Source organism: Podarcis tiliguerta (assembly GCF_965153285.1).
Source record: "Podarcis tiliguerta genome assembly, chromosome: 17".
Classification (NCBI taxonomy): Eukaryota; Metazoa; Chordata; class Lepidosauria; order Squamata; family Lacertidae; genus Podarcis; species Podarcis tiliguerta.
Window position 1 is genome coordinate 2552726 of NC_139550.1, and position 26710 is coordinate 2579435.

General features: G+C 43.9%; 1 protein-coding gene across 2 annotated transcripts; it reads right to left on the reverse strand.

The window, feature by feature from the left end:
• Window positions 1-216: 216 nt before the first annotated feature.
• Window positions 217-26325, reverse strand: WARS2 (tryptophanyl tRNA synthetase 2, mitochondrial). 2 transcript variants are annotated; one of them, XM_083420516.1, is made up of 7 exons: window positions 26256-26325; window positions 11297-11554; window positions 5241-5321; window positions 4959-5044; window positions 4104-4222; window positions 2099-3251; window positions 217-1796 (listed from the first exon to the last, which is right to left on the reverse strand). In XM_083420516.1, exons 1-6 carry the CDS (start codon window positions 26298-26300, stop codon window positions 2803-2805), a joined length of 1038 nt encoding a protein of 345 aa, XP_083276642.1. In that variant the 5' UTR covers window positions 26301-26325; the 3' UTR covers window positions 217-1796; window positions 2099-2802. The 2 variants fall into 2 exon arrangements, with proteins under 2 accessions (XP_083276642.1, XP_083276643.1); XM_083420517.1 differs by lacking the exons at window positions 217-1796; window positions 26256-26325 and adding an exon at window positions 18877-18937 and having other exon boundaries at window positions 2548-3251.
• Window positions 26326-26710: the final 385 nt, after the last annotated feature.

Sequence of the window (26710 nt, forward strand, 5' to 3'; positions counted from 1 at the left end):
TGCCAATGTGGTGGGATGGCACTATGGTGGGCAAGGGGAGGCTATGGTGACAGCACACTGCAGTGTGTGTTCAGCAGCTGTCAAGTTTTGCAGGAAAGCCAGGAGAGGCGAATTGAGCAATTCAGACAAGTGGGAGTCCTGCTACCCTGGAGTTTGTGCTGTGGATTACTACACGCTATTTTTTAAAAAAATCAACAATAAATGTTTATTTCAGTCTTGCGTACAATTCATTATTTCTTTCAATAGTTTTACTCTACCCTCTTCTAAAGTTTTAAAGAGAATGCAGCATTTGCTCTTCCTGATTCTAAATAAATTCATTCTACATCAATGCGTTATTCTCCCACCAAGCTAGCTTGGCTTGTCCATCTTTCTTATTGCTTCAAAGAGAGCCAGGCAGATGCTTCCACAACCCCCACAGTGATTTTATGTGTACAGAAGAGCCTTTGGTTGCAATCTGGCATCTGGCACGAGCAGAGTAGAGCACCCTCTCAAAAGCCACCACTTTTATCCTCCTCTTGCCCAGTGGGGAAGCATCACATTGTGCGTTGCTCACGAGGCATTAGGCCTATTCCTTCCGCAACCTGCGTACAATAACCATCGTCCTTCAACACTGGCCTTGTTGTCTGGAACTCATGAGATTGATTCACCCAAATATTTAGAGGGCACCAGGTTGAGAAAAGGGGCCTTAAGGCACCTAGCGGCCCAATCTTCCTACAGGCTCCTAGCATGTAGCAGCTCATAAGGTAAAGGTAAAGGTACCCCTGACCATTAGGTCCAGTCGTGGACAACTCTGGGGTTGCGCGCTCATCTCGCTTTATTGGCAGAGGGAGCCGGCGTACAGCTTCCAGGTTATGCAGCCAGCATGACTGAGCCGCTTCTGGAGAACCAGAGCAGCGCACGGAAACGCCGTTTACCTTCCCGCTGGAGCGGTACCTATTTATCTACTTGCACTTTGACATGCTTTCGAAATGCTAGGTTGGCAGGAGCTGGGACAGAGCAACAGGAGCTCACTGCATTGAGGGGATTCGAACCGCCGACCTTCTGATCGGCAAAGCCCTAGGCTCTGTGGTTTAGACCACAGCGGTAGCAGCTCATAGGAGAAGCAAAACCACATCTCAAGGCTGCACAAAAAACAGGCTGCTGGAGACTGTGGAGCAAGGCTTGAAGGTGCCTCCATTTAGAGGGGTGAGATGCATCCTGCTCAGGCCAGAACCTGAGTGAGGAGGTGCCTCTGGTGGAGAAAGGGTGGCTGCTGCTTTGGGTTCTTCTGAGAGGCCACAGCTTCTCCTACCTGTCCCTTCCCCTACTGCTTCCATTTGTCCTACAGTCATGAGCAGGACTCTACATTTTACCCACCTACATTAGAGTAGGATGGGAGCAGACAGCTAGACGAACCAACAGAGGGAGAAGCTGTGGCAACTTCATTTCTCATTTTCTCTGGGTCTTCGAGGGCGCTCACACATCCTCCAGATTGTCACCCGGCACTGCTAAATGAGAGGATCTGAGTGCAAAGGGTAGAGAAGGTTGATGGTGCCACATGTGAACTCAGTAAACACTACACTTTTCTGGGACCGTGGTCTTTTGTCCACATGTTCTGTCCTGCTTGGGAACAACTTTGTTACGTGTGAAAACACAGCAACAAGCCAGTGACTCTGCTGCCAGGCTAGATCATCTCTCCCTTGCACTGGATAAACTGCTTTTCAACTAAAGTCGCAAACACAACCTGGAAAGATGCAGGAATTCAGTTGGTGAGCAGTTTACGGAGTGCAAAAATCCATTCTTATGTACAGTGGTACCTCGCAAGACGAATGCCTCGCAAGACGAAAAACTCGGAAGACGAAAGAGTTTTTTGTTTTTTGAGTTGCTTCGCAAGACGAATTTCCCTATGGGCTCGCTTCGCAAGACAAAAACGTCTTGCGCCTTTTTCTTAAAACTGTCAATGCATTCCTATGGGAAACCGTCAATGCATTTCCTATGGGAAACCGTCAATGCATTTCCTATGGGAAACCGTGCTTCGCAAGACGAAAAATTCACAAGACGAAAAAACTCGCAGAACGAATTAATTTCGTCTTGCGAGGCACCACTGTACTTTTGGTACTGATACAGAAGTACAAAAAATGTGCCCGCTATTTCCGTTGAGGGCACACACGTGAAACCTCAACCTTCCCTTATCAAACATGCCAAAGCCTGGAGCCGATCCTTTCCTAGTGTATTTTGGGATGGGAGGAGTGTATTTTGTGTACATAGGGATGAACGGCATTTCTTCCATTGATGCATCTTGTAATACAGAGATGGAATGCATTTTGTGCCCACCTATCTATACTTAAGTACAAAATGCAATGTGAGAAAACATCTCAAGACTGCCAGAGGGACCAGCCAGAGCCCGTGGTAGGGATGACACTTGTCCCACGGACACTCTGATCAACAGTGTTCAGGTTCACAGAGAAATTACTGAGGAGTCAATACAGGCTTTGGCTGGGCATGTACCAAGGGCTGAAATTTGCACAGGTCCCTTCCAGAAAACAAACAGGTCACAGAAAAGCTGCATTTCTCATGCAGAAAGGATTCGGGGTTTTTTCATCAGCTCAAATCTTATTTTTGGGCAGAGGCAGGGAGAAAAGCGCTCTTTAGCTCAGATGTCTGCTTATTTGGCTCTTTGCAATTTCCAAGCCTGGTCCATTTAATGTCCCTGAGGTAATTATTTGGTTACTCATGGATCCAAAAACACAGAGGACCTCTAGTAAGACAGAGGAGTCTTGCTGAACTCAGATTATGAAAGGCACGAGCTGTTTTTCCTTGAGGTTAATGCAATCCCACCAGTCTTTTAATTTCTGAGTATACGGGGGCTGCAAGCTCTTTGGCTTTCTCTGCTCCGGTCCATAAAACCTTCTCCAGGTAAGACCTGTCTTCTTTTAGCCTGACAAATTCACTCCTAATTGGTGCAAGTTTCTCAGTGACTGCCTCTGCTACCACTGCCTTGTAGTGAGCAGTATCAAGGCCAGTACTCTGACGTACCACCTCCTCCGTGCCGAGTCCTGTTATAGCAGAGTGAATAGCGACCAGGTTGGAGACGCCAGGGCGGTGAGCAGGGTCGTAGGTCACCTCAGAGGTGCAGTCTGTGACAGCCTTACGAAATTTCAGCATTATCTCCTCGGGGCTGTCTGTTATGTTCACCGTGGCTAACTTCTGAGGGTCTGATTTCGACATCTTGGATGTGGGATCTCTGAGTGACTTGATCTTCTTTGAGTCCGCTAAAATCAAGAGAAAATGCAATTACAGAAGAGAGCTCCGCGATAGAGTGACTACGAGGCTAGGCGACATATCGGGAAGTCCCGGGTTCTAATCTCAACTCTGCTATGGTTCGCTAGGTGGCCTCAGACAAGCCGCTCTCTCTAAGCCTCAGCCTTTCACCTCCAATCTGCCTTATAGGGATAATACTATGATACAAACAGCTCAGGTTTGTGGGTTCGAGCCCCACAGAAGTGAGCCTTCCCTAGAACAAAGTATCAAGCCAACCAGCCTCCTCCTTCCCTACAGAAAACCGTCTTATTAGGCATCCCTGTTTTTACATATGAAAGCCCATTTTCTTAAGAGTGTCTGGAAGATGCTACGGGCACAGTGAAATGCATAATACAGTCGTACCTTGGTGGACGGACGCCTTGTGAGTCGAATGTTTTGGCTCCCAAACGCCGCAAGCCCAGCAGTGAGTGTTCCGGTTTGTGAACATTCTTTGAAACCTAAACGTCCGACACGGCTTCCGATTGGCTGCAGGAGCTTCCTGAAGCCAATCGGAAGCCGCACCTTGGTTTCCAAACATTTTGGAAGTCGAACAGTTTCCGTTTGACTTCCGAGGTACGACTGTATTCTAGAGGACTGCTGGAAAGGATAGGAAAAAAGGTCGGGGCAACACCTAGTACTGGAACAGCAAAGATGAATCACAGGCCACACTTTTTCAAAAGCTGCATTTGACAGCCCCTGTTGCCCTTTGTGTTCCTCTACCTTGGCACCTGGCTATCCCCGCTCTTCTCTTTCTTCTGCAAAAGCTCCCCAAGCCGATTTACTCAACAGGCAGTCATTTGTGATAGGTTTTGTACAGTACTCACTTAGAATGGCTGTGGGCACTGGAAAGAATTCTCCGTATTTTTTGTTGAAGCGTCGGGCCGTATCCTGGGTCAGTTCCAAGTGCAGGATTTGATCTTCTCCAACAGGAACATGGGTTGACCTTCCGTTTTTTTTTTAATAATATTTTATTAAGATTTTCACATAAAAAGAAGAAAAATAAAAAACAAATAAACAAATAAAAACAGTTCAGTTTTCATAGTATTTCTTACATTTGCTTGTTTCCCAGACTTCCCCACACCTCCCCTCTCTGTATTCCAATTCAATTATTTAGTCAGCAAATCCCTTTCCTCTATCTTATCTTTACCTTTATCTTGGTATATTATACCTTTAATTCTTCATCTTTTTAACCTTCCATTTTTCCATACTCCTTCACCACATTATTACTAATAACCCTTTAACCTCAATCCAACATCATTCTAACATTCATTAATTTTATAATATTTCTGTAAATAGTCTTTAAATTTCTTCCAATCTTCCTCCACATGGGTTGACCTTCCAACAGAAACAGAAAAATAGAAATGTTGTGTGGGAGAGAGAGAAGGTTCACATCTGCTCACTCAAACTGAGTCAGAAAAAAACACAATACCAAAGTTGAAGTAAACCGCTATATTTAGCAGGTTATTCATGGATTGTCAATGACAGGTTAGCTACAATCACAATGTCCACCAGAGAACCTGTCAGTGAGAAAGGGCCACTGATTCACTACAGAATGAAGGGACAATCTCACCACAACTAGGTTGCTCAAAAACCAACCACTCCTGAACTATTCAGTCCCCTTGGTTATATCACAGTGGCCTTCATTTACAAGTTATGGAGCTGTGCATTCTGACGCTTACTTGTAGAGGAGAATATCTGCGGCTTGAAGAACAGGATAGGTGAACAGACCAACTGTTCCTTCATTCATTTGGCTGGCATTCTTCACCTATTTATGTGAAGAAAAAGAAGACACATAAAGGCTTAATACCTTTATTTTTTATTTGAGGACAGCTACAATGAGCACAAAAGATGGCAGAAGCCAGGCAATGACAAGGGCAGGCCTAAAGGCTTCACCTATGTAACAGCTGAAGAGGGATAGCCCACCTGCCAACTAAGCTAAGAGAGGCTCACAGAAACCTCACCTTCCATTGTGGAAAGTGCTGCAGGCGTGGCATGCTTGTGAGACATCCCAGAATCCAGGCGAGCTCTGCATGCTCAGGCACCTGAAAACAAATCAGAAAGGCAATTAATTAGCTGCAAAGGGTTTTCACAAAAGCACAGCCCCAGTAGCAGTCCCCACTTTCAAACGAAGACAGCATGTTTATGAACATATAGAGCTGTCTTTTTATGATAATGTCATGGACTGGTTGGGTGAGGAATGATGGGAGGAACCAGCAGGTGAACGAGGAAGGGAAGAAGGCTTAGACCTTGGGGAGTGGTGGTGGGGAACAATGAGTGGTCACAGGGAAAAGACTGGGAATAGGTGTCAGAAGTTGAACAGGTAATAGGGCTTAGTGAGCGGAGAGAGTCTGTGGCAGAGAGCGGTCCAGAATCAGAGGCAGAAGCTGAAGCAGTAGAATGGAATGAGGGAGGCCAAGAGGCAGAGATGAGACAGGCTGGCAAAGAGTCATGGGTGTCTCCCCCTCCAGCTGCAACAAGCTGCCCTCCCCACATCTCCCAGAACCAGAAGAGGCAAGAAATGGATGGAGGAGAGGTTGGCTTTATGCAGGCGCAGTCTCTGATTGCTTGGAAAGGTTGCACAGGATTTCACAAAAGAGTGAGGAAGAGCTGCTGAGCTGGAAGTTGAGGCATAAAGCTATGGCTGTTCAAACGCCAAAAGAAGAAGAAGAAGAAGAGGAGGAGGAGGAGTTTGGATTTGATATCCCGCTTTATCACTATCCGAAGGAGTCTCAAAGCGGCTAACATTCTCCTTTCCCTTCCTCCCCCACAACAAACACTCTGTGAGGGGAGTGGGGCTGAGAGACTTCAGAGAAGTGTGACTAGCCCAAGGTCACCCAGCAGCTGCATGTGGAAGAGCGGGGAAGCGAACCCGGTTCACCAGATTACGAGTCCACCGCTCTTAACCACTACACCACACTAGCTCTCTAAAATTAACACTCAAAATGTCCAGAACTGACTGATAGCACCTTCTGAAAATGACCATCTTAGAGAAGGCAAATACTGTGCAAGTTTATAATACAAACACAACACGCATGCTATCACCACCAAAGAAAACTAAGTGAACGAGAGAAAATCTCTACCTCTGTCAAGAACAATTTTCTGTATACAATCTCAAAATGTTCTATGTTTTTCTTCGCTCCAGAAGAAAAAGTTTTTTTAAAATTGAAATTCTTCACTGAAAGATAAAGTATTGCGGAGTTATTTTTAATGGGACCAGAAATCAACATGGTTGACAAAGACTTACTTTTAGGGAACCCTACAAACCAGACATTCCTTCCCACCTCCCTTTTCCCTTGCTAGCATAGCCAGAGTTTGCAGTTAATCATGACATGGTGAATTATATGCCCCCAAACCAGAATCAGAAACCCGTTTGAAAGCATGGTTTCCGATTCTGGTTTGGAGGGCAAGAATTAATCATCTCATTTGCTGATTTGAACACCAGAACAAAATGCAGCTAGTATAAGGCCCAGAAACAGAGGGGCTGGTTATAAAAGAGAGAAGAGGGGGGTCGTTTGCATTGTGCTATTGGCATGTGATGGTGATGGAAGCAGCAAAGGCATATCTTTCAGGGGAAACCTTTTTACTTCTACATGACAGGGCAAGTACTTAATGCACATTAACCCATGACTCTTGTAGATTAGTGGTCTAATGGGCTTTCCTGAAACTAGGACTCTATTTCCAACTTGGCAACTGTTCACTGCACGTTGCAATCAGCACTAATGATTTCCACTTTCCTCTGCCTAGAGGATCTTCCTTTCTTTAGCCCATCCTTTACCATACCGTAGAAGATATCTACAGCCAAGAATTCACTAATCCTCAACCAGCAACAGCCAGATGTTTTCATAGTGGTCAGAAGCATGGCAAAACCAACGCCCCTAAGAATTAAATGCTAAAGTATTGTCCAGGTTGCATATGGAATGAAAAGTGGTTGATTTTCTTCTGTCCGAATCACACACTTTGCCAGTTTCCACAACGACAAATCCTAGACAATGACTGCAATTCTATGCACAGAGACTAAATCCCATTATACTCAGCAGGACTTACTTCTGAGTAGACTTGCCCGGGACTGCACTGCAAAAGGTGCTGCTAGCGGAATACCAACTAAATGAAACCTTTGCTAGAAACTTAGGCCATGGCAGTGGCAGTGACGTTATATGCAGCAGCTCAGAACCTTTCGTGTCTCCTGATGGAAAAGCCTGTTTTCCGTATAGATATTATCTTTCTCAGAAATTGTTTCCTGCAGCATAGCTAAAAATACTTGGAAGAACATCAGCATTACAAATCCCTCTATTTATTGTTTCCCATAGGAAGCAAGCTATGTCCATTAGCTGATTTCCCCAAAGATGTGATCATCCAATATGTTGCATCCCTAGAGCTCTTACTGGGCAAAGTTTCAATATTTTTTGCTGGGATTCAGGTGTTCCCTTCTACTCAAGGCAGTCGCAGTTGCTCTCCTCCTCTGCAGCCCTCCATCCAGCTATTCCAGAAGTCCTCAATTTTAATCTGTCAACATATTGGGGAGGAGTCTCTTGAAAGAACTCTCTGTCTCCCTTTCCATTTACATCCAACACTATTACATGAAGCTGCCATTGTTTTATTTCTCGATGAAACAAAAGTTTACTCATTTGTGAAAAAATATTTATACAGCACACTGCTGTTCATTAAAAAAATATCAGAGCAGTTCATAACAATTACACATAGCACCATACACTAAAAACCATATTAAGAAGTTAAAATCAGAAATCAGCTAACTATTGTGGAAAGAGAATTGCCTGCAAAAGCCTGACAGAAGAGAAAAGGTGATGGTGATTTGCCATGGCATATAACCAAAGGTATATACAGTCGTACCTTGGTTTTCGAACAGCTTAGTTCTCAAACGTTTTGGCTCCCGTTCGACTTTCAAGGTACGACTGTATAACCAAAACTTCTCCCCTGACAGGGTGTCTCGTATTTTAATCAATATCTTCAAGTCAGTCTTAGATTCAGAGGTTTGAGAGTAATGCTTCCTGTCCTCTGCTGCCTCTTTCTGTTCGGTTGCTGTATTTTCTTGTTTATTGTAATCCACCCTTGTGGTTTTTTTCCTGGCCTCATTTCTAAATAAGCAAATCAATGCACTGTGCCTTGAATGATTTTAACATGTGTGTCTCGCCCTTCCTCCAAGATGCTCAGGGCAGTATACATTTTACCTCCCAACAACTCTGGCCTGAGGTCAGTCACCAAGCTTCATGTGAGTTCTCAGTCTAGACTGAAGCTCAACATTCGGCCCACAGCTCTGTGTGTCAGGGATGGGCAACACTTATCCAGCCTGAGAGACACATGCCCTTGTGCCTACTTCTCGGGGGGTGGGGTGGTCTGTGCTAGTGATGGGCGGGACAAATGCAAAAGTGGGCAGGGCCACTCCCACCATGTTATTGTTGGGATACTGCCAGGGAGACAAAGGCCATCATGACCCCACGTCGATTCCGGACGATCCATCGATCTCCCGTAGATTCAATATCAGTCAATTAGCGACACGAGCTTCAGAAATAGGTTGCCACATTCCAGGGCTCGTGCACGCTCTATCAGCAGAGTTCGTACAGCGAAAGATGCACGCAGGAGAGCATCTTTACAAATTTATTCAGCGTTGGTCAGAACAAAGAGAAAACATGACTGCCTGCTTCGATGTCTCAGGCACAGAGAGGAAAACGAAAGCAATGTACAAAACATAAACTTCCTGTGAACAGGAAATACGCAGACTCCGTGACTCACAAAGCCTGCTCCCTTTTAAGGTGGAACGGAAATATCCTAACAGTTATCTCGCATACTCTCACATGCATTCTCCCACCTAACACACACAACGGAGACCATTCATTCCCTTACTCACAAGCATCCTTACATTCCCCACACAACACACATACATGCAGATTCTCACTCCCCACGCCTGCAAGAACAATTGCTGTGTGAGGGAGATTTCTGTGGAGAATGCAGCTCGCGAGGGTTAACGCTACCACAGTAGTGGAAAGCACAGTGATGCTCACCTGACCTCCCAACAGCTGAGTCGCTGCTGCTTATTGGGAAGGAGTGTGGGAGGGGCAATTTGGCAGGGAGGTCAGCATGGTGCAAACACATCAGCAGTAGCAGCAGGTTGTTTCTGCTGCAGCTGTTGCACCACTCCCCGCTGCCTTGCCCCTTTCCTTACTGGTAAGCAGCAGTGACTCAGCTGCTGGAAGGCCACCACACTGTTTATCTGCTATAGTCCTCCCTCCCCAGATAATCTCCACAAAGATCGTCCTTGCCCCATGCAGCAATTACATTTGAAAACAGCCTTCTATTAGAACGAATTGCTATGGGGGGGGGGGGGGAGAGCTGCAGTCCCGATCGGGAGGCCCCCAGGGCCAGCAATTCCCTGCCTCTGAAAAACAATGTAGATGGGAGATGACAGTAATAGTTAAATAGAAGGTCTTATTGCAGCTGCTGAGTGATCTCATTTATCAAGCCAATTGACTGATGGTTGATGTTCGCCAACAGGAGCAAACAAGACGACTAACATTTTCCTGATGCCTGGAATCTCTCTCTAGATTTTGGAAGGTGACACCCTTTACCTAGAAAGTGTGCCAATTTTGCAATTTTAATTTGGACTCAGAAAGAGGGAAACTTTGCTGCTGAGTGCCAATGCAGTGGCTCCCAAAGGACTCTCCTTATACATTTGTAAACAGGTAAATATTATGAATACATTGTTAAGTTCAAAAATAAAATAAAAGTTTTGAAACATTATGGCAATACAGTACAGCTTGGCTGATCTGTTTATTCTCTAGTGTATAACATCTTTTGGCTGAATTAGGCTAGATGTTCTCCATTTAGTAGAGTCCTTTGTGTCCCATATAAGTTAACTTTCCTTCCCTCTCTTATAACGCAATACATTTAATATGAAATCAAATGTTGCAGGGTTTTTGTTCTGATGTATTTTAGTTGTATCCTTTATTGGTTTTATTCAGGGGTGTTGGGTCAGTTCTTTAAACCATGATTATTATTTATTGCATTTATTACATTTGTACCCTATTCTTCCTCCCAAAGGAGTCCAGGGCAGTAAACATTAAAAGGTTAGAAGAGTTAAAGTTTTAAAAACGCATATTTAAAACATTTAAAAACAGTTCAAACCCATTCAAAACATTTAGAACACCTAAAACCCTTTAAAAGCAATCACATACCATTCAGTTATTAATTTTGCAGCTCTTAGTAATTGTTTTGGTTGTTGTAAATCCATACTAAGAACTAAGAGTGTTCAAGGACTTAAATAAACAAAAACTAGCAAATGGAGAGTTATGCACATTTGCCAATGTGCTTTCTTGTGTTTAATAACCTCTCTTCATTCGTACCCTCTCCCCTCGCTCTCTCACTTTTTCATTCACATGCTACTCATGCAGACAAACTCACATACTGTTCAGACATCTGATCAACACTCAACGGTACTGCTGACTTTGTTCCACTCTTTCCATTAACATCTGTCCCTAAGCTCTGGATGCCGACTTTTCAACGAAATGAAACAAAACATTCTGAGCAGTCAGAACGCCCTTACACATCCTGTTAATTCATCAGTAACTGAGCCAATGGAGTTATCTCACAGAAGGTCTCATTTCAAAATATAGCTGGCAGACTCCTCTCACCAGTTAAGGCAGTGTGGTTTTCAAAATTCTAACCTGCATATACCCAAGATCAGAGCAGATCAGATCAGATCAGAAGAATCTTTATTTGCATCAACCACTAGCCATAGCAATAAAATAAAATAAAATATACTGAGGACAAGGTTAACTAAACAAAATACATTTTGGAGGTTTACATCAATAATCAAATAATATACCCCAGGTTTTGTACAATCTGTTGGGCACAAGATGGGTGGGTGGTGGTGGAGGAAATTCTGCAAAAGTATTAAGTTCTGTGATTTAACCTTACATCTATCTATTGACCGCAGTAGCTGTCCTCAAAAATTATCCAAGCCTGGCTTTGACTTCTAAAGCACATACCAGAGGGAGATACTGACCTGGGATTGTTGGAAAATGAAACACTTCTGCGGACTGATGCCACAGGCAAGGAGGACAGCAGTGACGTCTAAGATGCTCGTCCGTAAAACTGTTGGTTCCCTTGGTATGGTGAGGGAGTGGAGGTCCACAATGCTGTATAATACGGAGCTGCATTCTTCCTGTAGCTTCACCCAGCTTGTGATAGCACCAAGGTAGTTTCCCAGATGAGGGATCCCGGTTGGTTGAATCCCAGAGAAAATCCTTTTGAGACCTTTATTCTGGAGCCAAGCCATAATGGAATTAATCATTAGCGTAGCAATCAATCACAGGGAACCAAACAATATGAAAGTTCCCAGGTACATGACTGCAACTTTCTGTGCAAACACATAGGACAAATACAGGCAGTTTGGATATTTGAGCATACGGTAAACTCTACAATTACTCTCAGTCACAGCACTTTGGGGGCTCATGAGCTTCTGTCCATTTCAAAAGGACTCTGATCACGCAGCTTTTAAATTGGATTGTGCCCTAGGAGCTCAATCTTCCACAATTTGACAGAGTTGTGATATATTATTCTAATGCAGTCATTTTTAATTAATAATAATTATAGGTAAAGGGGTCGTGACTGACTCTGGGGTTGCAGCGTTCATCTTGCTTTACTGGCCAAGGGAGCCGGCGTACAGCTTCCGGGTCATGTGGCCAACCAGAGAAGCACGCGGAAACGCCGTTTACCTTCCCACCGGAGTGGTACCTATTTATCTACTTGCACTTTGATGTGCTTTCGAACTGCTAGGTTGGCAGGAGCAGGGACTGAGCAACGGGAGCTCACCCCGCCATGGGGATTCGAACTGCCGACCTTCTGATCTGCAAGTCCTAGGCTCTGTGGTTTAACCCACAGCGCCACCCGCATCACTAATAATAATAATAATAATAATAATAATAATAATGGACAAATAGTTGAAAATTGCTGGGGATCTTGGCAATCTACCTTTTAATGATGTGCAAGTGGTTAATAAAAATGTCAATGGTTTGTGCAAGCAAAAAATAAAAATAAGTGATTTACAAGTGATACAGATTTATAGTGTGGATGGGCCACCTCTTAATCCTGCACACTTCTTCCCCCAAATAGTCTTTTACTGGAACCCACAACCTTCATCACCAACTGAAACAAAGCCTTATTAAGTGCATCTGTACTTGCTTATTTCTGTACAGTGGTACCTCGCAAGACGGAAAACCCGCTAGACGAAAGGGTTTTCCGTTTTGGAGCTGCTACAAAAGACGAATTTGCAAGACGAAAATGTCTTGCGATTCCTGGGGGGTTTTTTTCGCTCCCCACCCCCTTTTTCTAAGGCACTAAATTGCTAATAGCCTTTTAGCAGCTAATCCGCTAATCCCTTAAACCTTTAATAGCCGCTAATAGCCGCTAATCTGCTAATAGCGCTAATCCGCTAATGGGCTTGCTTCGCAAGACGAAAAAACCGCTAGACGAAGAGACTCACGGAACGGATTCTTTTCGTCTTGCGAGGCACCACTGTATCTTGTTTACCTCCATAACCCCTCCCTCTAATTTTAGACTGTAAGTTCCTTGATCAGCATCTTTTTTTTTTTTTTTTACTTTTATTATATTGTAAAACATCATGACAGCACTGTAATAACTTCCACATTATGGTTTTTTAAAAAACCAACAACCTCCCAGTCAGCTTTACGTGGTGAAGATTTGTGTTTTTGTTAAACCAACTGCTGGACTGGTGGGAACAGAAACAAAATTGCAAGGCTTAACTATAAAGAATATAAACCACTGCTATTTCTCAGGGGAAGACTGGAAGTTTGCTACAATACCAGTTACGTACTGCTATTTGAAGACTGCAAATCTAAGCATGGTTACTTGTGTGTAAGCCTTGCTGAAGATAGTGGAAATTTCCTCTGAGTAAGAATTCACCGTATCAGGTTATACACTTCAAAAACAGCTGAAGAGATTGTTCGGCTAAAACCTTCATAGAAAATAGTTGACGCTCAAGAAAGAATGTTGTCATGTCCTCAAAAAGCTGTAATGGCAGTATCGTTATTTCCAGCTCTGGTTATTCAATTTCTTTTTGCTAGTCCTCCCTTTCTCTGTATGCCAGAATGTTTTTCGGATATTCACCATCTCCCTTATTCCCACGGGAGACAAATATTCTTGTTGACTCAAGAAGGAAACTCTAAAGTATAGCTGTCCAAACAGTTACATTATTCAGTAAGGTGGGTTTTTTATTTATATATAAAAAAAGCAAAACCAAACCCCGAGATATAACTTGGTATTCGTCTTTTTTAAGAATCTGCTTAAATCATCAATCATAAGTGAGCTCTGACAGATTGATCTCTAAAAAGGAAAGCAACTTTCTGGGTGGCCCATTTAACTTTACTTTCCGCTTTCAATTGTTAACCAAAGCTCATGTTCAAATGCAAGACTTCTTCTTCCAAGACTGTTTCTCCAAAAACAAAAGGGCTGATACACAAAACTGCACCCCAGTGTCATATTCACCTCCTCCGTAATGGATAGTAAAAAAAAATTCTCCACATTTGTCTAACATCATCACCCTGCTGTGTTGCATTCCCCATATGTGGCAGCCAATGTTGTGGAAAAGGAGTGGAAAAAAGCACAAATTATATCAGGACAGAGGGCATACCGTATTTTTTCGTCTATAAGACGCCCCCTATTTTGATGGACTCAGATTTAATAAAATCCACCCTTGGCACTATCTATGTATAAGATGCCTCCTAATTTTGGACATTATTTTTTTGGGGGGGACCTAGTCTTATACACGGAAAAAGACGTTATTTTACTTGATGCTACGAAAAGAGGGTACCCTTGCTTCTGCTCGTAATCCTACCCTTAAGAGGTGCCTCAGGACACACCATCAAATTCGTATTTACTTTGTAAATGCAAGTTCTTCTGCCATGCCACCAGCAGCTTTTGAAACCCTCCCAGTTTCAGAAGTCATCTGCCATGCGGAGTAGGGGGCAGTTGCTGGAGGTTCAGCAGCAAAGCACACACACTTTGCATTCAGAAGACGCTGGGTTCAGTCCCAGATATCTCCAGTTAAAAGGGTCACAGAATCAAAGAGAGAAGAGGCAGGCAGAGACTCTCTGACAGAGACCCTGGATAGTCAGCAACAGTCAGAAGAGACATCGCTGAACTTGATGAATCAATAGCCTGACTCAGCAAAAGGCAGCTTTGTGTGGCCCTCTTTCCTACCAGCAAAATGCTGGGTGGCTTTTTGCTTTGTTATCTTGAAGAAAACAGCAAGGTTTCCTTAACATGCAGAACACTTGCAATTTGCTAATTAAAGGTGTAGTATGATGGGGGGGGGCTAGGGACGCGGGTGGCGCTGTAGGTTAAAGCCTCAGTGCCTAGGGCTTGCCGATCGAAAGGTCAGCAGTTCGAATCCCCGCGGCGGGGTGTGCTCCCGCTGTTCGGTCCCAGCGCCTGCCAACCTAGCAGTTCGAAAGCACCCCTGGGTGCAAGTAGATAAATAGGGACCGCTTACTAGCGGGAAGGTAAACGGCGTTTCCGTGTGCGGCTCTGGCTCGCCAGAGCAGCGATGTCATGCTGGCCACGTGACCCGGAAGTGTCTTCGGACAGCGCTGGCCCTTGGCCTCTTTGAGTGAGATGGGCGCACAACCCTAGAGTCTGTCAAGACTGGCCTGTACGGGCAGGGGTACCTTTACCTTTATGATGGGGGGGGGGGACAATGAAGGAGTGAACGTGAACGCACTAAGTGCACAATCAAACACTACACCTCGAATTCCGTGACCCATTATGGATACTTCAGCAATAACAAAAATATATTGCTTAGAGAGAGTTCATAGAGAAACAACTGAAATGATTAAATGCCTGGAAACAACTAATTTTTTGTTGTTGTTGAGGGGGAAGAGAGATTGAAAGAATCACATATGCACAATTTAGTTAAAATTAGAACATTTGCTTTCTTCCATCCTAAGCTTGCCAGAGTCTGGTCCATTCCACTTCAAACACTCCAACAACAACACCCTGTAATCAACCGGAAATAATTTTTATTAAAAATATTTTCCATGTGCGGATGTTTAAAGCTGGGAAGAGGTGAAGTTACTATTAGGGAGGACGTTATAGCGAAAATAAGATTATCAGTTAGAATCTTATCCCCTATCTCGGCCCCGACTCTCTGCATCGGAGAAACAATTCACTCATTCAGTCATTAAGAGCTGTAGCAGAGAAAGCTCATAAGCCCAAGTAGGAACACGCATGATATTTACAATACATCTGTATCCAAGGTGCCTCATCTTCCCACAAACCCACTATATCCTTTATAAAAACACTGAGCTCAAATTGGATACGGATGAAGGAAATTACATATGCTCCAACACAGTACAACTGTACTGTTATCTGACTGTAGATAAAACTTTATAAGGATAAAAGAAAGCACAAGCTAAGAAATTACTTTGTTATATCCACAAAATGTTAACAAAATATTATGTCAGCAGATAATGAAAGCTTCTTAGAAAAATAAATGGCAGTGATAAAGCAGTGGGGGTTTTTTTATAAGCAGTGGGGGTTTTTTTATAGAGTAACCATTCATCAAACGGGAGCCAAGAGCTTGAATGACACACTGTCTGATTAACAGTGCAATCCTACACGTGTCTACTCAGATTTCTCTGCGTACTTTCAGGTGAGTGGGCATAAACTCAAGCCTCAGAGGTTCAAGTAGTGGAATTCAATAAACAGGTTGTGTATTTCAAAAAGAGCAATACCACATTAACTCCCAATGGTCAGAGCAGCTAGTGAAAAAATTGATGGAACTGGATTCAAAACTTAACTTTAAATTACAAATACGGGTGGCACATTTTAAATATTAAAGTGTTTGACACATGCTATAGCACGGGGGAGATAAAATGAATCATGCAGGAAAGAAATATAAACAGATTAACAAATCGCCCCATTACAATTGTGTAATGAGGGGAATATAAGTGGTAGATTATTGATAGTTTTGGCAAAACGATGCAATAATGAAGTTTTTCCTTGTGCTGATGGTTTTTAAAATGCTTATAAAGCTTCAGTTATTATCGCACAATATTTTTCTGGATTTGATACCTCATTAATAATAAAATACGAGTTGCACAAAGCGTTTCATTTCAACTTAAAATAATATTCATTAAAAATAAGAATTCTGAAATCATGGTGCTAAAAGCCACACTGCCCTGCTACAGGCTTCGCTCACTGTTTATCCACCCTGCAAGAGTCAGAAGGCAACATAGCAGGGAGTTCAGTCTGGTGTCATGAAATCATAGGGCTGGAATGTGCTTGACTGAAATGTTGAGGTCAGGACATCAGAGCCACATGCTCAAAAGATCTGGAGTTAGTAAAGGATTAAAAAGAGAGAGAAAGAGTATGTTTCTCAAGAGTTCCCAATGGGCAGAAATATAAGCCATGGGAGATGCCAACTCAGACTAAAGCCACTCAGGAATTACCATTTCTGTCCAGAGAAAAAATCCCTTAGCATCACAGAATTCTGCATAGTACGGTTTTGTGACCGGTCTTAAAAGACCTCAACCTTTGCTGGAAACAAGGGCGTAAGATCCTATATAAGAGCAACAAATTCATTATCTGGGTGCAGATCGTGATATAGGCAAAATGGCACCAGCCACCCACAAGATCAACAGGCTTGGAAAACCTCAAAGCTTTGCAGAAGTACATATATGCAGAATAAAAGAACCCTAAAAGAGAGGGGAGAGATGCAAAACAGGCTACTGTGGAGGGTTGAGAATAACCGGTAGGAATGGAAGGCTGACTGGAGGATGTGGAAAGGAAAATGGAAAGCGAATGGAAGAGAAATGTAATGGAGTATCATTAACTGGCTGGCTGGCTGGCTGGCTGGAACCCTGACCACTCTGCACAACAATACAGTGGTACCTCAGGTTACAGACGCTTCAGGTTACAGACTCCGCTAACCCAGAAAGAGTATCTCGGGTTAAGAACTTTGCTTCAGGATGAGAACAGAAATTGCGCCACAGTGGCACCGCAGCAGCAGGAAGCCCCATTAGCTAAAGTGGTGCTTCAGGTTAAGAACAGTTTCAGGTTAAGAACGGACCTCCAGAACGAATTAAGTTCTTAACCAGAGGTACCACTGTCTTTTGTTGCAGGTTCCACTTGTATATGTTATGAGCTCCACAACGTAATTCTGTAGAGTGAGGAAAAGTGGTTTCTAGAAGACACCAGTAAGCCTCACTTCCGTTGTACGACAGTCCTCAGGTGTGGTGCGTCACTTGTTTTTACTGGATGGTTTCCCAGTCCTTGTACTGGGCTTCCAACTCTGCTTTTTTAACTGGCTCAGTTTCTGAGCTATTAAGAATCTAACACAGAAATTTGGCACCTGACACTTTCCCCTCTGTGTTTTCCACACAAAGAAAGCTTTGCCTGCTTACATTTTTGAATCACAGTAGATACAGTGGTGCCTCGCAAGACAAAATTAATTCGTTCTGCGAGTTTTTTCGTTCTGCGAGTTTTTTCGTCTTGCGAAGCACCAATGTGTATTGACGGTTTCCCATAGGAATGCATTGGCGGTTTTTAAAAAAAGGCGCAAGACGTTTCGTCTTGCGAAGCAAGCCCATAGGGAAATCCGTCTTGCGAAGCAACTCAGAAAACGAAAAACTATTTTGTCTTGCGAGTTTTTCGTCTTCCGAGGCATTCGTCTTGCGAGGTACCACTGTACAAGCACAGAAACAGGGGGGTGGAACAGGTGTCAACTACTACACTATTGCCTCTGCACATTTCTTATTTATTCATCTTTATAAGCAATATTTAAAAATGGTGTGGAATTTAGTTGGGAATAATCAAAAGATCTAACATACAGATTTTGAGAACCTTAGTATTACTAGGCAGCCATAGCAATATGGCCATTAACGTGCAGATTAAACAAATTGTTCCAATCTTTCCCCCCCTTTTCTTTTTGAAATCATGTTATGAAATACAGTTATGGCGCACTTGCTGTTAAGTGCCAAGTTAAGTCAGTGTGAGCTGGCTCTGAAGCCTTTTCTTTGGATTTGTTTGCACTTTGGAGTAGAAGATTCCAGTTTGCAGATCTACCCATCTGTTTAAAGAGAGCAGGTAAGGAAACGATAAGGTCGCAAAGCTAATTTTAAATACAGGTGTGTTGGTGTGCGCACGCTCATATGTATGCAAGCGAGCAGGAGAGAGAGAGAGAAAGAACGCAGGAAGAGAGGAGCGGATCGCTGCTGACATGTGCGACAAGAAAGATTGATGGTTTCCCTCTCTAGTTTTCCCCACTGTGAAGGCACACAGGGGGTGGGGAAAGGGACGAAGAAGCCGCTGCGCCAGCGACAAAGCAAGCTGCTCCGCTTCTACCACTTGAGCCCTGATTAATGAGGCGGCAGCAACTCAGGAAATGGAGAAGGATCATGCTTAGCCTCCCCCCTTATTGTTACTTAGCTATAATTCGAGCCACAGAGTTCCACATGTTTTCAGTTGGTTTGCTAGTTATGAATTTCCAAATCAGTCAGACAAAGAGAAACTGCCGGGAGACCGAAGGAAAGAGGGGGAGAGAGAAACCTGTTTGCAAACTCTTACCTTGAACTGAAGAACGTGAAGTCTGGATGTGCTAGCAAACATAGGGGTTGTAAGCCAGTGCTACTCAGAGCAGACCCGCTGAAATTAACGAATGCAAGTTAGTTGTGTCCGTGCATTTCAATGGGCCTTCTCTGAGTAGAACTAGGTTTGGATGCAGCCTGCAGCTCAAGTAAATCACGCACACAAGCTCAGCATATATTATACCTGAGAATAAGGCTGCAATCTTAACTCCACTTACCCATCGAATTCAATAGGACTGACATAGAAGGTTAGGATTGCACGATAAGTCAATGGGACTTACTTCTGAGTAGATTTCTTTAGGACTGCGTTGTTAAATCTATTTAAACTTGTCAGTTAACTGCATCAAATACCCATTAGCACTATTAAGTCAGGGAAATAATAATAGAAATAATATTTGTAATGTTTATAAAACATTTGTATTCTTGCTTATTTTAAACCCTATTTTATACACAATCTCAACAGAAGCTCGGGGCAATTCACATATTACAGTGCAGTAGTTTAAACCCATGTAAAAAACACTTTATACGGATTGTGAAGACAGAGAGCAAAGAACAAGGAAAAGTGATACTAGAACAGCAACCTCCAATATTTCCCTGGCACCATTTCAAAATTTTACCATATGCTTAGGTAATATTCTCCCCCTCCTCTGCACATCCCTCCTTTTTCTCTCCTCTTTTCTCTTCTGCCCTTCTCTTCTAAACAAGCAAACAAATTAAAATAGTGGTGATACCACTGATAAGACCCAGCTTAAGAAGTGTGACCCATTTTGTGGGTTCCAACACACTAAAGGGGAATTCACAAAAATACATAAATCTCCTAATAGAGCCTAGAGAATCCTATCCCTGTATAAATATATAAAGCCTGTATCTGCATGTGGAGGGTGCTCCAATTTCTTAACTCCCTTCATCTAAGATTTCCAGAAGCCATCAGCTGCCTGCAGTGGATAAAATGATTTTAAAAGGCACTTCAAAGTAAGTGGCGCTGAACTAAATGGGATTTTCTTCAGAGTGAACATGCGAAGGATTACACAGTAAATGGACATTTGGTTAAATTCAGAAACGCTGTACTTACGTCTATCTGTTTCTTACACATGCCTACAAACCACTCAAAATAATTTGGAAATTACAGCAAAATCTTCTACATGCACATCTTTAACAATGGTTTAAACTTCATCTATATCTGAAACTAGAAATACTGTTTGGAAGGGTAAGCCAACTAAGTTTTAAGGAGGAAATATACTCCCTGGCACGTTATTCTGAGAAATGTCTCAGAAGCTTTATTCACTTTTTCTATGTTGTTGTTTAGTCGTTCAGTCGTGTCCGACTCTTCGTGACCCCATGGACCAGAGCACGCCAGGCACTCTTGCCTTCCACTGCCTCCCGCAGTTTGGTCAGACTCATGCTGGTAGCTTCGAGAACACTGTCCCACCATCTCGTCCTCTGTCGTCCCCTTCTCCTTGCGCCCTCCATCTTTCCCAGCATCAGGGTCTTTTCCAGGGAGTCTTCTCTTCTCATGAGATGGCCAAAGTATTGGAGCCTCAGCTTCACGATCTGTCCTTCCAGTGAGCACTCAGGGCTGATTTCCTTAAGAATGGATGCGTTTGATCTTCTTGCAGTCCATGGGACTCTCAAGAGTCTCCTCCAGCACCAGAATTCAAAAGCGTCAATTCTTCGGCGATCAGCCTTCTTTATGGTCCAGCTCTCACTTCCATACACCCATTATTAAACATTTTCAAACTGCAGAATCAGTGACTTAAAGGTAGTGCAGAATGCAGCAACCACTTTTCAACAGGGTGATTCTCTGGAAAAGGACATACTGTGTTCCTATTGCCATTCATGAACAACTCTGATGGTTTTAAACTATACTTTCTAGAACACTTTGGGACTTACCATTATAGCAAATAGGCCAACTGCTTGATGGTAGCCTCTGTACCACCAAGGTTTGATTAGCAAGGGCTTTCATTTTCAGTGACTTTGAAACTCCCTTCCCCAACATGTTTGACGAAGCCCAAATTTGAGCATTTTCCAGCAGGCATGCAAGCACAGAAACATCTGCTTGCCAGAGAAATCTAGGAAGTTATGCAAACAACGGGACACCAAACTTTATCAATATTTTATATATTTTTATTTTAGATCCTGGCTTCACCATGGAAGACAGAGGACTTCAACACCCTTTTGGCTTTACACATGGGTGTGAGAAAACACCAGAAATTTAATTTTCATTGATAGACATTTTGCTTTCAAGCCACTTGGTATGCTAAGAAAAAGGGATTTAGAGTGGGGAATATCAAACACTTTGGTACTGCGTCACTATAAACCCAGATGTTTCCTTGATATTTGTAGATGAGAAAACTAGCAATAAGTGTTTAGGACTAGGAGCGAAAGATAAGGCACACTTACATGGAATTAAGTCCTATAAAAATAAATGACTCATTTCTATGCACATTTATGTGGGATTAGGATGCAAGACGCTCACTGGAAGGACAGATCCTGAAGCTGAGGCTCCAAGACTTTGGCCACCACCTGAGAAGAGAAGACTCCCTGGAAAAGACCCTGATGTTGGGAAAGATGGAGGGCACAAGGAGAAGGGGACGACAGAGGACGAGATGGTTGGAAAGTGTTCTTGAAGCTACCAGCATGAGTCTGACCAAACTGCGGGAGGCAGTGGAAGACAGGAGTGCCTGGCCTGCTCTGGTCCAGGGGGTCACGAAGAGGCGGACACGACTAAACAACAACAATAACAGGATGCAAGACTACTAAAGGCTTATGTTTGAATCTGCCAATCTCGAACCTGAACACTACTCCTTTCCTCCACTGCTGAAACCTTGTCCTATAAGTTCTGCGAGGAACATTTTTAACATAATGGCAACCTAATAGTTACTGCTAAGATACTGCCAGGGTCTGAAGCAGAGCAACTGCCTTCCCTATTTGACACATTCAACATTTCACAGATCTATGGAGCCACTTTTGCTTTAAGTGAGTTGTCTTCTGAAAATGCAGAAACTACCACCTGATTTTTGGCTGGCCCCATTTTGCTTCCAAAATGACAAGCATAACATGACTGAAGCTCAGTATTAAGAGAGACAAGTGGATTGGTGTCCTGCAACTAAAGGTGTGTCCAATGTGTTCCAAGCCCCTTAATAGGAGTGCTCTTGTTCAGAAATTGACCGCTGCAAAAAAGGAACCTTGTAATTTAAGACTCACAGGGGTAGGAGGTTTCAGGAGTTTAGAGTGGGAGGATACTGCTATTTATTTTTCTACACCCCACCAAACAAACTCTTCCCCCAATGTGCTACGAAGTACCAGATGACTCATGTTCGTGACTGGCTGATATTTGTAAAACTTAGTACTTTATAGCACATGTAGCGGGTGTTTCTGGCAAATAAGAATACAGTGGTGCCCCGCAAGACGAATGCCTCGCAAGACGGAAAACCCACTAGACGAAAGGGTTTTCCGTTTTGGAGGTGCTTCGCGAAACGAATTTGCTATGGGCTTGCTTCGCAAGACGAAAATGTCTTGCGAGTTCTGCGGGGGTTTTTTCCCTCTCCCCCTTTTCCCCCAGCCCCTAAGCCGCTTAACAGCTGTTAGCTAAGCCGCTTAACAGCTGTTGCTAAGCCGCTTATCAGCTGATCTAAGCCGCTTATCAGCTGGTCCACTAATCCCTTAATAGCCGCTAATCCCTTAATAGCCGCTAATCCCTTAATAGCCACTAATCCCTTAATAGCTGCTAATCCCTTAATAGCCGCTAATAGCCCTTAAACCGCTAATAGCGCTAATAGCGCTAATGGGCTTGCTTCGCAAGACGGAAAAAAACCGCAAGACGAAGAGACTCACGGAACGGATTCTTTTCGTCTTGCGAGGCACCACTGTACTGCTGAATACATACTGCTAAAACTACCACAAACAGCATGCAGGGAGAGGTTTTTTAAATCCTTGGTGCACAGATCCCTCTACTTGTAATTCTCACTTCAGAATCACTATACAGTGGTACCTCGGGTTACATACACTTCAGGTTACATACGCTTCAGGTTACAGACTCCGCTAACCCAGAAATAGTGCTTCAGTTTAAGAACTTTGCTTCAGGATGAGAACAGAAATTGTGCTCCGGTGGTGCAGCGGCAGCAGGAGGCCTCATTAGCTAAAGTGGTGCTTCATGTTAAGAACAGTTTCAGGTTAAGTACGGACCTCCGGAACGAATTAAGTACTTAACTCGAGGTACCACTGTACTTACCAAAAGCTATTCTTTCTAATTCTTTCTCTCCCCCACCCAACAGGCCACAGGTCAGCTGCCCTCAACTTTCTGTAGGTCCTGGAAACTCATAAGCCCTTGTTAGGCCATTGCTAGGGTTTCTTTCTCTTTTCAAACTAATTCTGTGTACCTGGGGAGTCCCCTGACTGTGTTGAAACCACTACCTTATCTTTTAGAGGATGGTTCATTCCCAAACTGACAGGCACCCAACTACTTGCTTCGTATAACAAGGAACAAATGAAGAATCACAGCAAAATATTACAGGGTATTCTAACCACAAAGAGGAGTGTTCCTGTTCAGGACACAGCCAACGTAGAGCAGAAACCTTGTTTGGCGCTCATACCTGCAATCCCAAAGATTGCAGTTAGGGATAATTAAGCCCCATTGTTTTTGCCAATATTGGACAGAATAGTCATTTTTTTCTATATAAGTTTCAGTATGGTGTATGAGGCCCCTCAGGGTATCTGCAAAGCTTTGGAACCAATGGCACCAACACCTTGACCCTGAAATGCCCAATTTTGAAGCTTCCTGTCTGCTACCACCAGCAACAAAACAATAGGTAAAGCTTGGTAGCTGGAGTGCAGCTGGGTTTCTGAGCTCCACTCCAAAGACACTTCTCTGATAGAAAAGAGGCACTAATGAGCCATCCTAATACTCTCCAGTCATCCCTGGCATTGAGACTAATTAAAAACAGAACCATGTTGTTGTTAATTAATTAAATTTGTATACCATTTTTTTATTCAAAGGTCTCAAGGCAGTTTAGAGGATAAAAATACAAGATAAAAACACAAAATTGGCTGATGTTGTTTGTGCTGTTTTTAAAAAGCCAGGTGGCAACCTTGCAGCCTGTGTTTTGTGAGCCGATGAGAGATAGAGGACTTGGAGGGAAAAGGGAATGCTAGCAGTCTGTACTCAGGCAGCCACTAGCTGTTGAATGGACAACAAGAAGGGAAAGGATGCTTAGGCATTTAGACTTACAGGCACCAAAGTTAGTTTTGCAAATCCCTTACGATGGGCTCTTTCTTGCAATGCTCTTAATGTTCTTTCACAGAATCATAAAATTGTAGAACTGGAAAGGACCACAACGGTCATTTAGTCCAAACCCCTGCAATTTGCTTAGTAAGTACAACCCCTGCACAACTGCACCCTTATATACAGGAGACACTTTGAACAGTCAGAAGGAACTGTTGTTACTGTTTACTTCCTGCTCCCACTACCACCACCATCGCCAATCTACCAAAAACTGTCAGGAATAAATTGCTAGTATCTGTCTGTTTCAAGAGACATTGGAGTGCACCTCTGGGGATAAACTCAAACCCCTGTGTTAGCATCACAAGCCTTGGCAATGTTGTATGGAGGTACTGGGCTGCTCAGATGATAAAAGTGGCTGGGAAGCCACCCAGAGTGGCTGGGGAAACCCAGCCAGATGGGCGGGGTATAAATTATTATTATTATTATTATTATTATTATTATTATTATTATTATTATTATGACCCTGCTTACAAAATGAGGTTATCCACCTTTGAGCAGTTTTCTATTAACATAGATGTCTATGAAACTCCGCTCCAACTACACATGGCTGAGGGTGGGGAGGAAGGGGGGCCCTAAGAGGAGACCAGAAGCCCCTCACACAAAATAATAATTAAACCCTGTCAGCAGAGCATGAGGCTCTTAATGTCGGGGTCATGGGTTTGAGCCTCACCTTGGGCTAAAATATTCCTCCTGCATTGCAGGGGGTGGGACCAGATGACCTTCAAGGTCCAGTCCAATGCTACAATTCTGTGATTCTACACAGTAGATTATGGGGGCGGGGGAGAGAGAGAGAACATTTTATTTTTCTCTGTAAGAGGGAAACCACTTTACGACTTGCAAGCATGTAACCTGGGGGTCCAGGGTTTGAATCCCCACTCAGCTATGAAGTTCACTGGATGACTTTGGGCCAGTCACCATCTCTTAGCTACCTAGCCTACCTCACAGGGTTGTTGTGAGTATTAAAAGGAATAGGAGAGCCATGTACGCCACCTTGAGCTCCCTGGAAGGAAAATGTGGTATAAAAATATTATACACACAGAGATAGAGGTACACACACTCTTTTTCATTGTCCACGTGACACAACCTTGATGGCAGAAAGTGAGGAAGAATTAAAGAACCTTTTAATGAGGGTGAAAGAGGAGAGTGCAAAATATGGTCTGAAGCTCAACATCAAAAAAATGAAGATCATGGCCACTGGGCCCATCACCTCCTGGCAAATAGAAAGGGAAGAAATGGAGGCAGTGAGAGATTTTACTTTCTTGGGCTCCATGATCACTGCAGATGGTGACAGCAGCCACGAAATTAAGAGATGCCTGCTTCTTGGGAGGAAAGCAATGACAAACCTAGACAGCATCTTAAAAAGCAGAGACATCACCTTGCCAACAAAGGTATGTATAGTTAAAGCTATGGATTTCCCAGTAGTGATGTATGGAAGTGAGAGCTGGACCATAAAGAAGGCTGATCGCCGAAGAATTGATGCTTTTGAATTCTGGTGCTGGAGGAGACTCTTGAGAGTCCCATGGACTGCAAGAAGATCAAACCTATCCATTCTGAAGGAAATCAGCCCTGAGTGCTCACAGGAAGGACACGACTTTGGCCACCTCCTGAGAAGAGAAGACTCCCTGGAAAAGACCCTGATGCTGGGAAAGATGGAGGGCACAAGGAGAAGGGGACGACAGAGGATGAGATGGTGGGACAGTGTTCTCGAAGCTACCAGCATGAGTTTGACCAAACTGCGGGAGGCAGTGGAAGACAGAAGTGCCTGGCGTGCTCTAGTCCAGGGGGTCACGAAGAGGCGGACACGACTAAACAACAACTATCCCACCCTGACTCTAAGGCGACGACTCGCCCACTTTCGCCACGCAAGCAGCGCGGCCGCGTGGCGGGATTCGAATCCAGAATCCCGCCCCCAACCTCGACCGCACTTTCGCCACAGCGGCTCCCGGTGCCAGAAAACGCAGCCATGGGGGCAGGACACGCGACAGCTGCCCCTCGGATCCCGCCCTTCGCTCCCTCCAAGAAGGGACCGCGACCCGGAGCGCCGTTTCTCCCTCCCTGCACTTCCTGAGCCCCGTTACCTGCAGGAGGTGAAGCGCCCGGACGGAGGAACTGGGCGCCGCCATGTTGGAAAGGTGGGGACGGTCACGTGACGCCGCGCGTGCGCACTAGGTCATTCATGCCTCCGCCTCTGCCCCGCTCCCCCCCCCCCGGGGCTGAGGTCCTGCAACGCAGCGGGGATATTTCCGCCCTGAGATCAAAGAATCTCGTGCATCTGCCGACTAAGCTATTTCATCAGTTTTGAAGGCTGACTGCCTTGGCCTCCATTTGAAATAATAATAACAACAACAATAATAATAATATGGATTGTTTAACGCCTGTGTTGCACACATCTCCCTATTTTCTCTGGCCATCAGTTCTCCAAGTTTCTGTAGTGCTTTAAAAACCTGCTTTGCCCAGTGCTGGAATTAAAGTTGGCTTGATCATACCCATCTTCAGTCCTCTTGCCTATCTATAGAATATATATATATATATA